Consider the following 13,482-nt stretch of genomic DNA (forward strand, 5'->3'; position numbering starts at 1 on the left):
AACCGGCCATGATCAGGTGCTCCTCACAAGATTTCTGACAGTGGAGTGAAAAGAATGATCAGAAGAGTTGTCCAAGTGCCAAGGGCCACTTGTGGAGAGCAACTGAACAATTGTTTTAAAAGAAAACAATAAGTAATGCACTCAAACATCATGGCCTGTATGCACCACACAAGACTCCATTGCTGAAGAAAAAGCATGTTAAAGCTCATTTAAAATTTGCTGTACAACATTTTGACAAGCCTGTGAAATACTGGGAGAATATAGTCTGGTCAGATGAGACAAAAATTATACTCTTTGGATGCCAGCATATACACCATGTTTGGAGGTCAAATGGCACTGTACACCTTACCCCAAAAACACCATACCAACAGTGAAGTTTGGAGGTGGGAACATTATGGTGTGGAGCTGGCAAACTTCATGTCATTCATACCATTGGACAGATGAATGGAAAAATGTACAGAGACTTTCTTGGTAAAAAATATGGTGCCATCTACCAGGATGATGAAGATGAATTGAGAGTGGACATTTCAGCAAAACAATGATCCCAAACACACAACCAAGGAAACTCTCGATTGATTTCAGAGAATGAAAATAAAGCTGCAAGAATGCCCCACACAATTACCCGACTTGAAACCAACAGAAAATCTATGGAAAGAACTAAAGATCAGAGTTCATAGAAGAGGTCCACGGAAACCTTCAAGATTTGGAGATTGTTTGTGTGAAAGAATGGGCCAAAATCACACCTGAGCAAATGCATGCAACTGTTTCTCCATACAGGAGGCATCTTGAAGCTGTCATTACAACAAAGGCTTTTGTACAAAGTATTAAATAAACTTCAGTAAGTGTGTTGAATATGTTTCCCCAGTGTCTTTCAATTTTATCACACATAACTTAATTTTTGTACATATTTGTTTTGGTTTCTTTGCATTTGTGGATTACTTAAGTTGTTACCAAAATCTGGTGAAAATTTCATATCAGTAGGACCTTTAGAAATATATTTACTGAGAAAAATGGTGACATATTCAATACTAATTTTACCCATTGTATATTAAAATTAAAAACTGTTCACTCTGTATAAAACCAAAAATACTTGAGCCATGTCTCTGATGCAGGTGTAGTGAGTGTTCTTCTGTTTGAATTAGCATTTATGATTGGTGTTTGTAACGTTTTCATGTCAAAGCATTGGTTGTTACACAGTGTACAATGTAAGTCCATCACAAGCCTGCCATGTAAGGTACTACTGAATATTATGTTCTCATGAACTGCAGAAAAGTCTGCACTGAACTGTTGACCATGGTTTTGCTTGGTCAAAGGTACAAGCACATTCTACTGCCTGAAGATCAATACACCAGTACTGTTCCAGACTGCACCTCATTTTTAAGCCAACACCCCCATGGCCATAAAAATGAGTTTAATTACACTCCGTATTTAAATGATGTGGGTGTTGGGTGTGACAACCATAAATCAAATCAATTTTATTTATATAGCGCCAAATCACAACAAACAGTCGCCCCAAGGCGCTTTATATACTATAGGCCAGTGGCACTCACTCCAATCATTATGAAGTGTTTCGAGAGAGTGGTACTGTCATACATTCAGGGCTGCATACCGGACATCACAGACCCCCTGCAGTACGCTTACAGGCACAACAGGTCAACTTCGGATGCCATTGCCGCCACCCTGCACGCCTCCCTCTCCCACCTGGAAAATAAAGACTCTTACATCAGAGTACTTTTCATTGACTACAGCTCTGCTTTCAACACGGTCATCCCTCACAAACTCACCTACAAACTGTCTGCCCTTGGACTCCACCCCACCCTCTGTGACTGGCTTCTGGACTTTCTGACTGGCAGACCACAGTCTGTCAAGATTGGGAATAGGACCTCAGCCAGCATCACCACCAACATCGGTACCCCGCAGGGCTGCGTCCTCAGCCCTATTCTCTACACCCTCTTCCCCTACGACTGTGCCGCCTCTCACCCCGACAACACCATCATAAAGTTTGCTGACGACACTGCTGTGATTGGACGCATCACCGGCGGAGACGAAGCAGCTTACAGGAGGGAGGTGGAAGGCCTGGTGACATGGTGTGGAGTCAACAACCTCACCCTGAACACAGATAAACCAAGGAAATGATAGTGGACATGAGGAGGGAGAGGGAACCTCATCAGCCACTGTCTATCCAAGGCCGCGAGGTGGAGAGAGTGAGCAGCTTTAAATATCTGGGGGTCCACATCAGTAGTGACCTCACTTGGACACTTAACACCACACAGGTGGTAAAGAAGGCTCAGCAGCGGCTGTACTTCCTGAGGAGGCTGAGGAAATTTGGCATGTCACCCAAGATTCTCAGCAACTTCTACAGCTGCATCATTGAGTCCATTCTCACCACCTCGATTACTGCGTGGTATGGCAGCTCAACGGTGAATGACCGCAAACGCCTGCAGAAAGTAGTGAAGACCGCATCAAAGATCACGAGGACACCACTACCATCTCTGCAGAGCATCTACCATCGGAGAGTCCACAATAGAGCTGCTGCCATCATAAAAGACCCTACACATCCCCAATACGGACTGTTCACACTGCTGCCTTCAGGACGGAGGTTCAGGAGTGTGAAATGCAAAACCACCCGCTTCAAAAACTCTTTCTACCCCACTGTCATCAGACTGCTGAATGCTGCTAAGGACTGAGCAGACCCCCTGGGGTCACTTCACAATGTTACTGCACCTTACTGTTACTTTACTGTTAACTGTTAATACTTGAATCTTGCTATTTGCACATTATTTCATTTCATTTCATACTGTAACTGCACCTTTATTGTTACTTTACTTTCTAATGCTTAATGCTTTTAATGCTTTTTTTTATGCCTATTTTGACTATTATTATAGACACCCGGTGAGAGCAGCAAAGAAGAGAATTTCATTGCACAGGGAAATACGTTTCTTACTGTACATATGACAATAAACCTTTTGAACCTTTTGAACCTTGAACCTATATTGTAAGGCAAAAGCCGTACAATAATTACAGAAAACCCCCAATGGTCAAAACGACCCCCTATGAGCAAGCACTTGGCGACAGTGGGAAGGAAAACTCCCTTTTAACAGGAAGAAACCTCCAGCAGAACCAGGCTCAGGGAGGGGCAGTCTTCTGCTGGGACTGGCTGGGGCTGAGGGAGAGAATTAGGAAAAAGACATGCTGTGGAAGAGAGCAGAGATCAATCACTAATGATTAAAAGCAGAGTGGTGCATACAGAGCAAAAAGAGGTGAATAAAAAGAAACACTGGGTGCATCATGGGAAACCCCTCAGCAGTCTAAGTCTATAGCAGCATAACTAAGGGATGGTTCAGGGTCACCTGATCCAACCCTAACTATAAGCTTTTTCAAAAAGGAAAGTTTTAAGCTTAATCTTAAAAGTAGAGAGGGTGTCTGTCTCCCTAATCCGAATTGGGAGCTGGTTCCACAGGAGAGGAGCCTGAAAGCTGAAGGCTCTGCCTCCCATTCTACGCTTACAAACCCTAGGAACTACAAGTAAGCATGCAGTCTGAGAGCGAAGCGCTCTATTGGGGTGATATGGTACTATGAGGTCCCTAAGATAAGATGGGACCTGATTATTCAAAACCTTATAAGTAAGAAGAAGAATTTTAAATTCTATTCTGGAATTAACAGGGAGCCAATGAAGAGAGGCCAATATGGGTGAAATATGCTCTCTCCTTCTAGTCCCTGTCAGTACTCTAGCTGCAGCATTTTGAATTAACTGAAGGCTTTTCAGGGAACTTTTAGGACAACCTGATAATAATGAATTACAATAGTCCAGCCTAGAAGAAATAAGTGCATGAATTAGCTTTTCAGCATCACTCTGAGACAAGACCTTTCTAATTTTAGAGATATTGCGCAAATGCAAAAAAGCAGTCCTACATATTTGCTTAATATGCGCATTGAAGGACATATCCTGATCAAAAATGACTCCAAGATTTCTCACAGTATTACTGGAGGTCAGGGTAATGCCATCCAGAGTAAGGATCTGGTTAGACACCATGTTTCTTAGATTTGTGGGGCCAAGTACAATGACTTCAGTTTTATCTGAATTTAAAAGCAGGAAATTAGAGGTCATCCATGTCTTTATGTCTGAAAGACATTCCTGCAGTTTAACTAACTGGTGTGTGTCCTCTGGCTTCATGGATAGATAAAGCTGGGTATCATCTGTGTAACAATGAAAATTTAAGCAATGCTTTCTAATAATACTGCCTAAGGGAAGCATGTATAAAGTGAATAAAATCGGTCCTAGCACAGAACCTTGTGGAACTCCATAATTAACCTTAGTCCGTGAAGAAGACTCCCCATTTACATGAACAAACTGTAATCTATTAGATAAATATGATTCAAACCACTGCAGCACAGTGCCTTTAATACCTATGGCATGCTCTAATCTCTGTAATAAAATTTTATGGTCAACAGTATCAAAAGCTGCACTGAGGTCTAACAGGACGAGCACAGAGATGAGTCCACTGTCTGAGGCCATAAGAAGATCATTTGTAACCTTCACTAATGCTGTTTCTGTACTATGATTAATTCTGAAACCTGACTGAAACTCTTCAAATAGACCATTCCTCTGCAGATGATCAGTTAGCTGTTTTACAACTACCCTTTCAAGAATTTTTGAGAGAAAAGGAAGGTTGGAGATTGGCCTATAATTAGCTAAGATAGCTGGGTCAAGTGATGGCTTTTAAGTAATAGTTTAATTACTGCCACCTTAAAAGCCTGTGGTACATAGCCAACTAATAAAGATAGATTGATCATACTTAAGATCGAAGCATTAATTAACGGTAGGGCTTCCTTGAGCAGCCTGGTAGGAATGGGGTCTAATAGACATGTTGATGGTTTGGAGGAAGTGACTAATGAAAGTGACACAGACAGAACAATCGGAGAGAAAGAGTCTAACCAAATATCAGCATTATTGAAAGCAGTCGAACACTGTATAACTGTCAAGTATGTCATACACAAGAATTCCTTTGTGCTGTGTGCCATAATTGGATGCTTAAATTAATCGGGAAGGAGTTTCATAAAGAAGGCCATATTTATAACACAAAGTAGATATTAATACCTTCAAAATGGAATCAGTTTGAAGAGTTTTATTTACTGCCCACATGAGTTTTTCTTCTAATAAATTTGACCACAAAATGTTTTTTTCAGATTTCAGAGGTTTCTCCCACAGTAACTGTTTACCACAGACATGCCAAATGTACATATTTCATAGCCAGTATAGCTGGCATTAAGGAGCCAAGAAATGGAAAGGCTTCTTTGAGTGTAATGGTATGCTTCAGTGTCTCAAACATGGATGCTCGCAATAGTCAATGTAATATTTTCCATAGTTTGAGCATACATAAACTTCACAGTTTAGTGTCAATGTATGTTTTTTGACTATAGTCCAAGTCTGGGTGTCCATGACAACTGCCACAGAAAATTTCAGGCCTCTAAGTCCATTATTTGCTGAGATATTCTACCTTGAACATGGCTCCAGAAATGACGGCCATAATTTTTACCTAAAAAACGGCAGAACCCATGCACACTTAATTGGCCATATCTCAGAAACTACTTGGCCTACAGGCCTCAAACTTCAGATTTGTTGTTCTGAATAGTCTGGGAATATTTGATTAAAATTTGAAGAAAATCTCAGCCAAAGTGCGTGAGGCCCTCGTTGAATTGACATGGAATGTCCCAAAAATGTCTTGTAAATCTCAGTGCAGGTGTGCTGTCGTCACTGCGCTTTGAGAGATGACAACTTTGTTTTTTTGTTTTTTTTTCTCAACGTGGAGCTGCTGCACAGAACTGCAGATGAAAAGCGCAGCTCGCTGAAAGCGGGCGGTTCAATCAAATCCCAACCATGTACCCATAGGAGTTTTAATGCTGCAATTGACCCACAATACAAAATAGTAACGCACAGTGACTTGGAGAAGTAACTTTAATCTGATTACTGATTTGGAAAGATTAACGTGTTAGATTACTCGTTACTGAAAAAGCAGTCAGATTAGAGTAACGTGTTACTAAGTAACGCCTTACTGGTGTTGCCGGATGAATGGTCCCCCCAAAAATAGGCCTGCCCTGCCTTCACTTCATATGCATCATTTCAGAGCTCAGCAACATAATTTCTGAGCGTCACCAGTGACTCTGACGTGCTGCTGCGCCTGCATCATTTCAGAGCATCAGTAATGACTCACCAATTATTGCCTCGTTTTCTGCATAAAACAGCCTTATTCCTGCTTAAAGCAGACTTTAGAATGATTTAAGAGGTTTTACTTTGTCATCTGATGGTTAATAATCACATTATTCCCTTTGATCACTTTGGGTGTGGAGAGTCAGACTCAGATGTGCTGCTGTGGTCCCAAATGAAGTGAAGGCAGGGCAGACCAATTTTAAGGGGGGCCATTCGGACTGCGACACCGGTATCACTGTCCACCACAGCTGCTGTCCTGCATACCTAATGCAACCCTGAATTTCTTCACAAACAGACCCTCCAGTTACTGCACCTGCACCATCCTGTGCCCAGCACCATTTTGGGAAGAGAACTACTAGAAAACTAGAAGTCCTTGGGGAGCAAATATGTCTGCCAAGATTTAAATACGTATTTTAACCAGAGGCTCTCTAAAGGGAAATATGAGGGAGAAGATGAATATAGGACTCTCTCTTGGCATAATGAGAACATGAATCTGAAAGCTGGTTCCTTCACTTATATTGCATGAGTGTAAGTTAATAAATTGAGCGAGAAACCTGCAAGTCTATTTTTTCCACATATTCTTGAGCATACAAACATAAATTTTTGATGGAGTAAACATTTTGTTGTGTGGGCCGCTGAAGAGGAGGTACTGCTGGCCCACCACCACCAGAGGGCGCCCTGCTTGGAGTGCGGGCTCCAAGCACGAGAGGGCGCCAGACCTAGAAGAAGTGACAGCTGTCATTCATCCCCTGCACCAGCTGTCACTCGTTCATCATCATCACCACCATAAAAGCCGGACTGCAACTCCACCTCCTCGCCGAGAAATCGACTACCAGTACCAAGGTAATTTCTCTGCTGACTAACACTGTGTGTTTAATAACTTGAACTTCTATTGCAGCCGTTTTCCTGGAGTGTTGCCTTATCTGGAGGATTGGCGTTTGGTGTGACAGCGACGGCTTCGCCTCACACCCCATCTCAGATAAGTGGTTGACCAGGAGCTGCACGAGTGTGTGTGATTGGAGGTGGAGGTGCTCCCTCCTAACTGTTTGGACTGTGAATTACTGAGTGTGCGGACTCACACTCACACATCATATCTCTGCTTTCTGCCAGCAGTACCAGGGTCGACAGCCGAAGACAGAGGCCACCTGGGGACTCGGGACTTGGCGGCTCCGGTGTTCTTCAGACCGTTGGTGGTGGAAGCCATGTGGGACGCGGCTTCTCTCTCGTCGGGGGTCTTCTATCTTCGAGCCTGCCCATACGTCACCTGGTGTTTATTGACTGTGAAGATTACTGCACGTTTCGTTGTGTATTATCACAACATTCAATTGTTACCTTTTGGCTTACTCATTGTCCGTTCATTTGCGCCCCTGTTGTGGGTCCGTGCTACGACACCTTCCCAACACATTTGGTACAATGGCATTTTGTTCACTCTATCAGAAAAAAAAATAAATAAATTTCTGTGCTCATACAACAGAAAAAAGAAAAAAAACAGACTCGCAGGTTTGATACATTCAGTCAACATGAATCCACTCTCTTATGATTATTTTTTTATTATTATTCATGAAATCCAATTCTTTATTGGGATGTGAGCCAAAGTACTTGTATTGTTGAAATGTCTCATAATGTGAATACCCAGGGGGGGGACTGAGAAATTGAAAATTGAAATAATTGAGAAAAATCTGCTAAATCATCCTATCGTGTAATGTAAAAGGAAGATCAGTCTTGAGAGTCATGCCCCACCCTGCTACTGAATCGAACGAAAACCGATTCAGTAGGTTTTTTTTTTGTAATTCTGCTGGCACTGAAAGCATTACCTCCTTTTCGGAGGCAGATACGATACACACCAGAGTTGTTATAGATTTGTATTGCTCCATCCAGTATTTAATATTACATTGTTTTAAGTTTTACATTCCATTTCATTGTGATTTGTTGTGCCAATGTGTATCCCCGTGTGTACAAGTGGAATGTACCTGCTTTGAGAACTTGCCCCTGTTCTTGAGTATTGCATCATATAGTCAGCAAAAAAAAAATACTCTGCACTCGATTTTAGAACATGTTTTGTTGGTTTCTGCTGCAGTCACTTTCTGTTGCATAGCGATAGCTTTGCACCAACACTGCGTCTGACCAAACCTTGTAAGATTTTAAGATCAACACAGCCAGGAGTGCACACATGAGTGCAAGAAGACCTTCCATTTATAGAACACGGGTGCCAGCTGAGAAAATGACAACTCGTATGGTGGAAACTAGCAAAAACAGTTGCGTTGCTCACTATGCTAACAAGTGGACTTATAGTCTCTTAGTGACTGAGAAGCACCTTTTCTAGTTCCACAACATAAAAATGTTCCAAAGAACATTTGTATTCCAGAGCCAAAGCTGGTACCTTCAAATGTTTTTGTTGTTGTCTGCAAACCAGAGATATTTAGTTTACTTCCAAAAACAGACAAGAAAAAAAAATCAGCCAAAAAGACATGCAGGTTAGGTGAATTGGAAACTTTAAATTGTCCGTAGGTGTGCATGCGGTGTGATGTGTTTGTCTACATGTGACCCTGTGACAGACTGGAGTCCTGTCCAGGGTGCACCCTGCCTCACACCCTATGACTGCTGGGATAGGCTCCACCACCCCGTGACCTTTATTTGGAGTAAGAGGTTGAAGATGAGTGAGTTTAAACTTTCCTAAGATATTTGATTATTATAAAACTGTAATCAGACATAATAAAACAAACCTATGGGATGTGTGTTGTGTTTGTGTCTTCATCTTAGTCTCTTGTGATTGAAGATTTGGGTGGGCCTAAAGAGATTTTCAGATTTCAAACTGACTGTGCAAGAACGCTTTTTTTTTTCGGGCGTCATGTCCCCACCCTTCTACTGATTGTGCTGTGATGCTTTTGAACATATGCTGGGAAACTAAGATGTTGACATGAGGTTATCAGATGTCCTGTCAGACGTGCCCCATCGACACCAACGCTCTTCTCTCATGAATAATCATGCAGTGCACAGAGCACCTTCCTGCTGCATGCTGAACAAATGCAAATCCCCGTGTTTGTTGTTGAGGATACCACACGGACGCAGGCAAGCGAGTCTGAAGCGTTTCAGTGAGCAGCACGTGTTCACCTTTGCACATAAATCCAGAAGGAAAACTGGGATTAATGCCAATTATTCACCTCCGCGGCACTGCTGTGAAGTCACACCTCAGCACCTCAAAAACACAATGTTTCTGCCCCATAATCCTCAGTCTCAACCAGCCCGTGTGAAGCTTCACACAGGCTGGACACACTGGGAATTAATCACAGCGACACACCACTTGCTTCTGCAAGGCAACCGTGTGTCCTGCACAACCCATGAGTTTACTGTAAACAGTGCGTGCATGTGTGTGTGTGTGGGGGGGGGGGGGGGGGGGGGGGGGGGGGGTCAGAGACATTACACATTAAGAGGTCAAATACTTGAATGTACTGAACATTACAGGTGTGACAGCATCATCACACAATCAGACGCTGGAGGGAGCAGCCAACATAGTTCAGAAAAAGGGGTTCAATCCACGTTTTACTGCATCTTGTGATGATGAAGTGTTCCCAATAAACAGCCAACAGTTGCCTCACATCATCATCCTCCTCATCTTCATCAGCCCTGAATGTATAATGTGTGGTTGTACCTCTTTAAAAATCTGGCCACACGCTCAGAGGTGGAAAAACCAAGAATGATTTGCATCAGAGATAAAGCGCTGCTGCAGGATGAACCGTGCGTGAAACACACAAAGAGGCACACGCGAGGGCCCGAGGGTGCATGAACATTGACAGCTCAGACTCACTGTTTTTGGAGCTTCTATTACTTGCTGTCTCATTTATATGCAAGCAAAGAACAAAAGGGGGGGAATGTTGAATTATAGTGGGAATAGTACATTTCAAAATAACACGTAATATTGCTTTTCCAACCCAACATAATACACCAAAAAACAACAGATTACAAGAAAAAAAAAAAAACAAAAACCTGCAGCATAGTCTTTTGTTTTGTTAAATATACCAAACAATTTAGGCAATGGCATATCAGGATTATGATTAAAAAAAAATTATGTGCTGTGTAATATTTCTCAAACTCAATTTCTTCACTTCCCTCACTTTTAAAGAACAGTGAACTATTGGATCCCCAAAATAAACCCTGTGTGACTGTAACATTAACACTTCTGAAAGTGTTAACACAGAGTCCTACCAGGCTCCTGCTTACAGTGTAAAAACATTGTGCCTTTGCCACATGTTGTCATAGGAAACCAGTGTTTCCACGGAGACCCAGTGAAAACCTGTTCACCTGCTGCAGGGTTAGACACCACAACCTACTGATTATGAGACAACAACCACATTTCGAGACCACCACAACTCCAGAACCTCTTTGTTCCATCTCATTCACTGATACACAGAATTAAATATAACACTTATAGAGTGTTACTTTGAACTCTGGTTTCCTCCCATAATATGAAGACTTGCACTGAAAAAAGTGAAACTTAACTTTTTTTTTTAATTCTGTAATTTGTTACACGTGTATTTCTCAAGTATTTTAATAATGTGGTTGAAGCCTGAAATTGTAAGTATAATTTGAGAGAAACTAATACATTTGGTTAAAACAAATTAGTCATTTTTTAAGTTAGGTCCATTTTTTCAGTGTGTGGCAGAGGAGCAATAGCAGGAAAATAGCACAGGAGTATGCAGGAAAAAAAAAAAACGCTGGTGTGCCATGTGGCTGCTGTATGACTTTACTAACCTTAGTACGTATATTGATTTATAACACAAAACTGTCAAAATGGGGTAATAAGGAGTGGCACAGGCCTCCTGCACACTCCTACATATTTTCAGCTCCTGCGCCTTTCAGTCCAGCTGGCAACAGCATGTTTTTTTTTATAAGAGTGAGCCAGTTAACACTATAAGAAAAGGGCATTATTAAAAGTGTTAATTTAACAGTTCCCAGGGTTTGTTTTGGGAAGGCATGAGTGTTATTTTGAACTCAAAGGGTGTTAAATTGCAGTTTCATATTTGCAGTACAGGGAAGAACACAAAGTATTTTGTTGATTAAAGGAACTCCTGTAGTGAGTAGCATGGTCCCACTGACTCTCCAGTGTTAAATCAACTCTGTCTAAAGTTAAATCAGCTTTTTTTTAGATAAACAACTTGATTTAAGAAGAGGATAGGGTTTATTTATCACAGTTTGGAGAGGGACCATGTGGACTCACTGCAGAGACTATTTTACTCTGCAAAAATGTACTGTGAACAATTTGGATTTTCTTTCACCGGGTGTGCGACATTAAAGCAGCGGAATGTAACATAAAAATAATTGCTATGGAGGTTGCAAAGATTCAGGAGTCACGTGACAGTATGTATATTAAATAGAGAAAGAAAATTTTCTCACTCTGGCTGTCGAATTTTCGGATGATGGTGTCCAGGAAGGTGTTCTGCGGAGCCACATGGCCCCTCCGGACCGGCATCTTTATTGCGGGGACCTGAAGACTTTTAAAGACTTTTCAGGACTTCGAAGATGCTCCTCATGGAGTCTAATTACGCACAGGAGTCCGCGGATCAAAGTTTTCCCAACTTTGAGCACACGAAGTGAGGAGAGTTCTAGAACAGAGGCGCGCAGGAGGTCCGATCTCCCTCCAGGTTCGGGTTGAGGTCGGTGGGGAGCTGACAGCGGGATCAGGCTGTGAGGAGCTTAGCAGATCTGTCCTCCTGCGTGACGCGCCGCCCGGCACAGGCGGACTGCACGAGCCTCGATGGAGCCATAGTGTGCGCGCTGTCACCTCCTGTGCTTCCCCTCGGGATCTGTGTGTTTGAAAGAAAAGAGAAAACAGTTGAAAAGAAAGTGGAGCTCCGTAGCTAGTTGGAGGAGGTATCTATCCTAGGTGCCTGTGCTCCTCCTCACTGTGCGCTCTGCGGGATGACTTCAGCGCACCGGCGTCGAGCTGCGCCACTTTAACCCTTTGCGCATCGGCACTGTGCGCACTTTTTATGATGGATGGGAAAAAAGTGTCCAATCGAAATGTGTCCTCGCGAAAAGTGATGTGGCCCCATCAACAAATCAATGGGGCCCGGGGACTTATCAGAAAAAAAAAAGAAAAAAGAAAAAAAAAACGTGAAGACAATGATTTGGAGGAACAAACGAAACGCAGCTCATCTTTTGGACCTGTGCCTCCTCTTTAGTACAGCTCCTCCTGTGTGGAGCACCTCCGTCTGACACTGCTTCATCCCTTTGTGCAGCTCTGCTCGGAACAGAAATAATTCTAAACCACGTGGCTCACAAACAAACATTTATTTACCTGCGCTGGTGTCTCCTTTTGAATCCGCTCCTGCTCCTCCTAAAAACCGGAGAAGTTCACGTTAATAAACGTCGGACACGCGCCGCTGATTGTGTTTCGCGACGGATGGGGAGTCACCATCAGCTCGCGCTGCTACGTCATGCAGCCGGGGTTCCCCCCTTATGTCAGTCTGCTGGTGCTGCCTTCAATGACTGTCGGATATTCAGCACACTCCGCCAGGAGGCGCTTTCTCTCCATGTGTGGAGTCCAGGTTTAACTGAATTAACATGCATATAATGGACAGAGGCTCGAATCGCATATTTTAAAACATCCCATTAAAGTTTCTCGGTAATCCAGGTGGCGATCAGATGGATGAAGCTTGTCTATGATGTGGCAATGTCACGAATGTTTCAAACTTGAGTGCACCCGTGGACCACTTCTTACTGAAAATGTATGCATCATCCTCCAGATCCAGATCCTTATCTGTATCTGGACCAAAGTATACCATAGACAGACAATTATGGATATACTGAACAGCCACCTTTGATTTTGATCATGATATTGATCCTGACTGCTGACCTGAGTCTGATCCTTATCTTTGTTTGTGATCATAGAATTAGAGTCTGATTATTGTAGTATGGTCCCATTCACTTTCATCTTGACTAAAGAGGTTTGATCCTGATCATTGACCTTTGAATTTGATCTTAATCCTGATCAGAGGCTTGCTCCTGATCTGACATTTAATTTGATCACTCATATTTGATCCTGATTGCTGATCTTTAATCCTGATCTTTAATTATGATCACTGAACTAATCCACAATTCCGATTAGAAGATCTAAGGAATAAACATCAGCATTCGAAGATCAAATGCTAGATGCACCCCTTGAGTTGAATCCACACCATTTTTTTAGCAGCTCTTCCTTTCCTCCTTGCAAAATTTCATTGAAATCTGTTTGTGTCCTTTTGAGATATCCTGCTGTCAATCTAATATACATTTAC

The 13,482-nt window shown here is 42.4% G+C and overlaps 1 protein-coding gene across 1 annotated transcript in view; it reads right to left on the reverse strand.

Annotated features, from left to right (window-relative positions):
* Positions 1 to 12,036, reverse strand: part of kcnh2b (potassium voltage-gated channel, subfamily H (eag-related), member 2b) — a 1,340,040-nt gene extending 1,328,004 nt beyond the window's left edge. The window contains exon 1 of the mRNA XM_034172191.1: positions 11,600 to 12,036. Within this exon, the coding sequence (XP_034028082.1) occupies positions 11,600 to 11,675 (76 nt within the window). The 5' untranslated portion in view covers positions 11,676 to 12,036. The remainder of the gene's footprint in view (positions 1 to 11,599) is intronic.
* Between the last annotated feature and the right edge of the window lie 1,446 nt (positions 12,037 to 13,482).

The sequence above is a fragment of the Thalassophryne amazonica genome, chromosome 1 (assembly GCF_902500255.1).
Source record: "Thalassophryne amazonica chromosome 1, fThaAma1.1, whole genome shotgun sequence".
Taxonomy (NCBI): Eukaryota; Metazoa; Chordata; class Actinopteri; order Batrachoidiformes; family Batrachoididae; genus Thalassophryne; species Thalassophryne amazonica.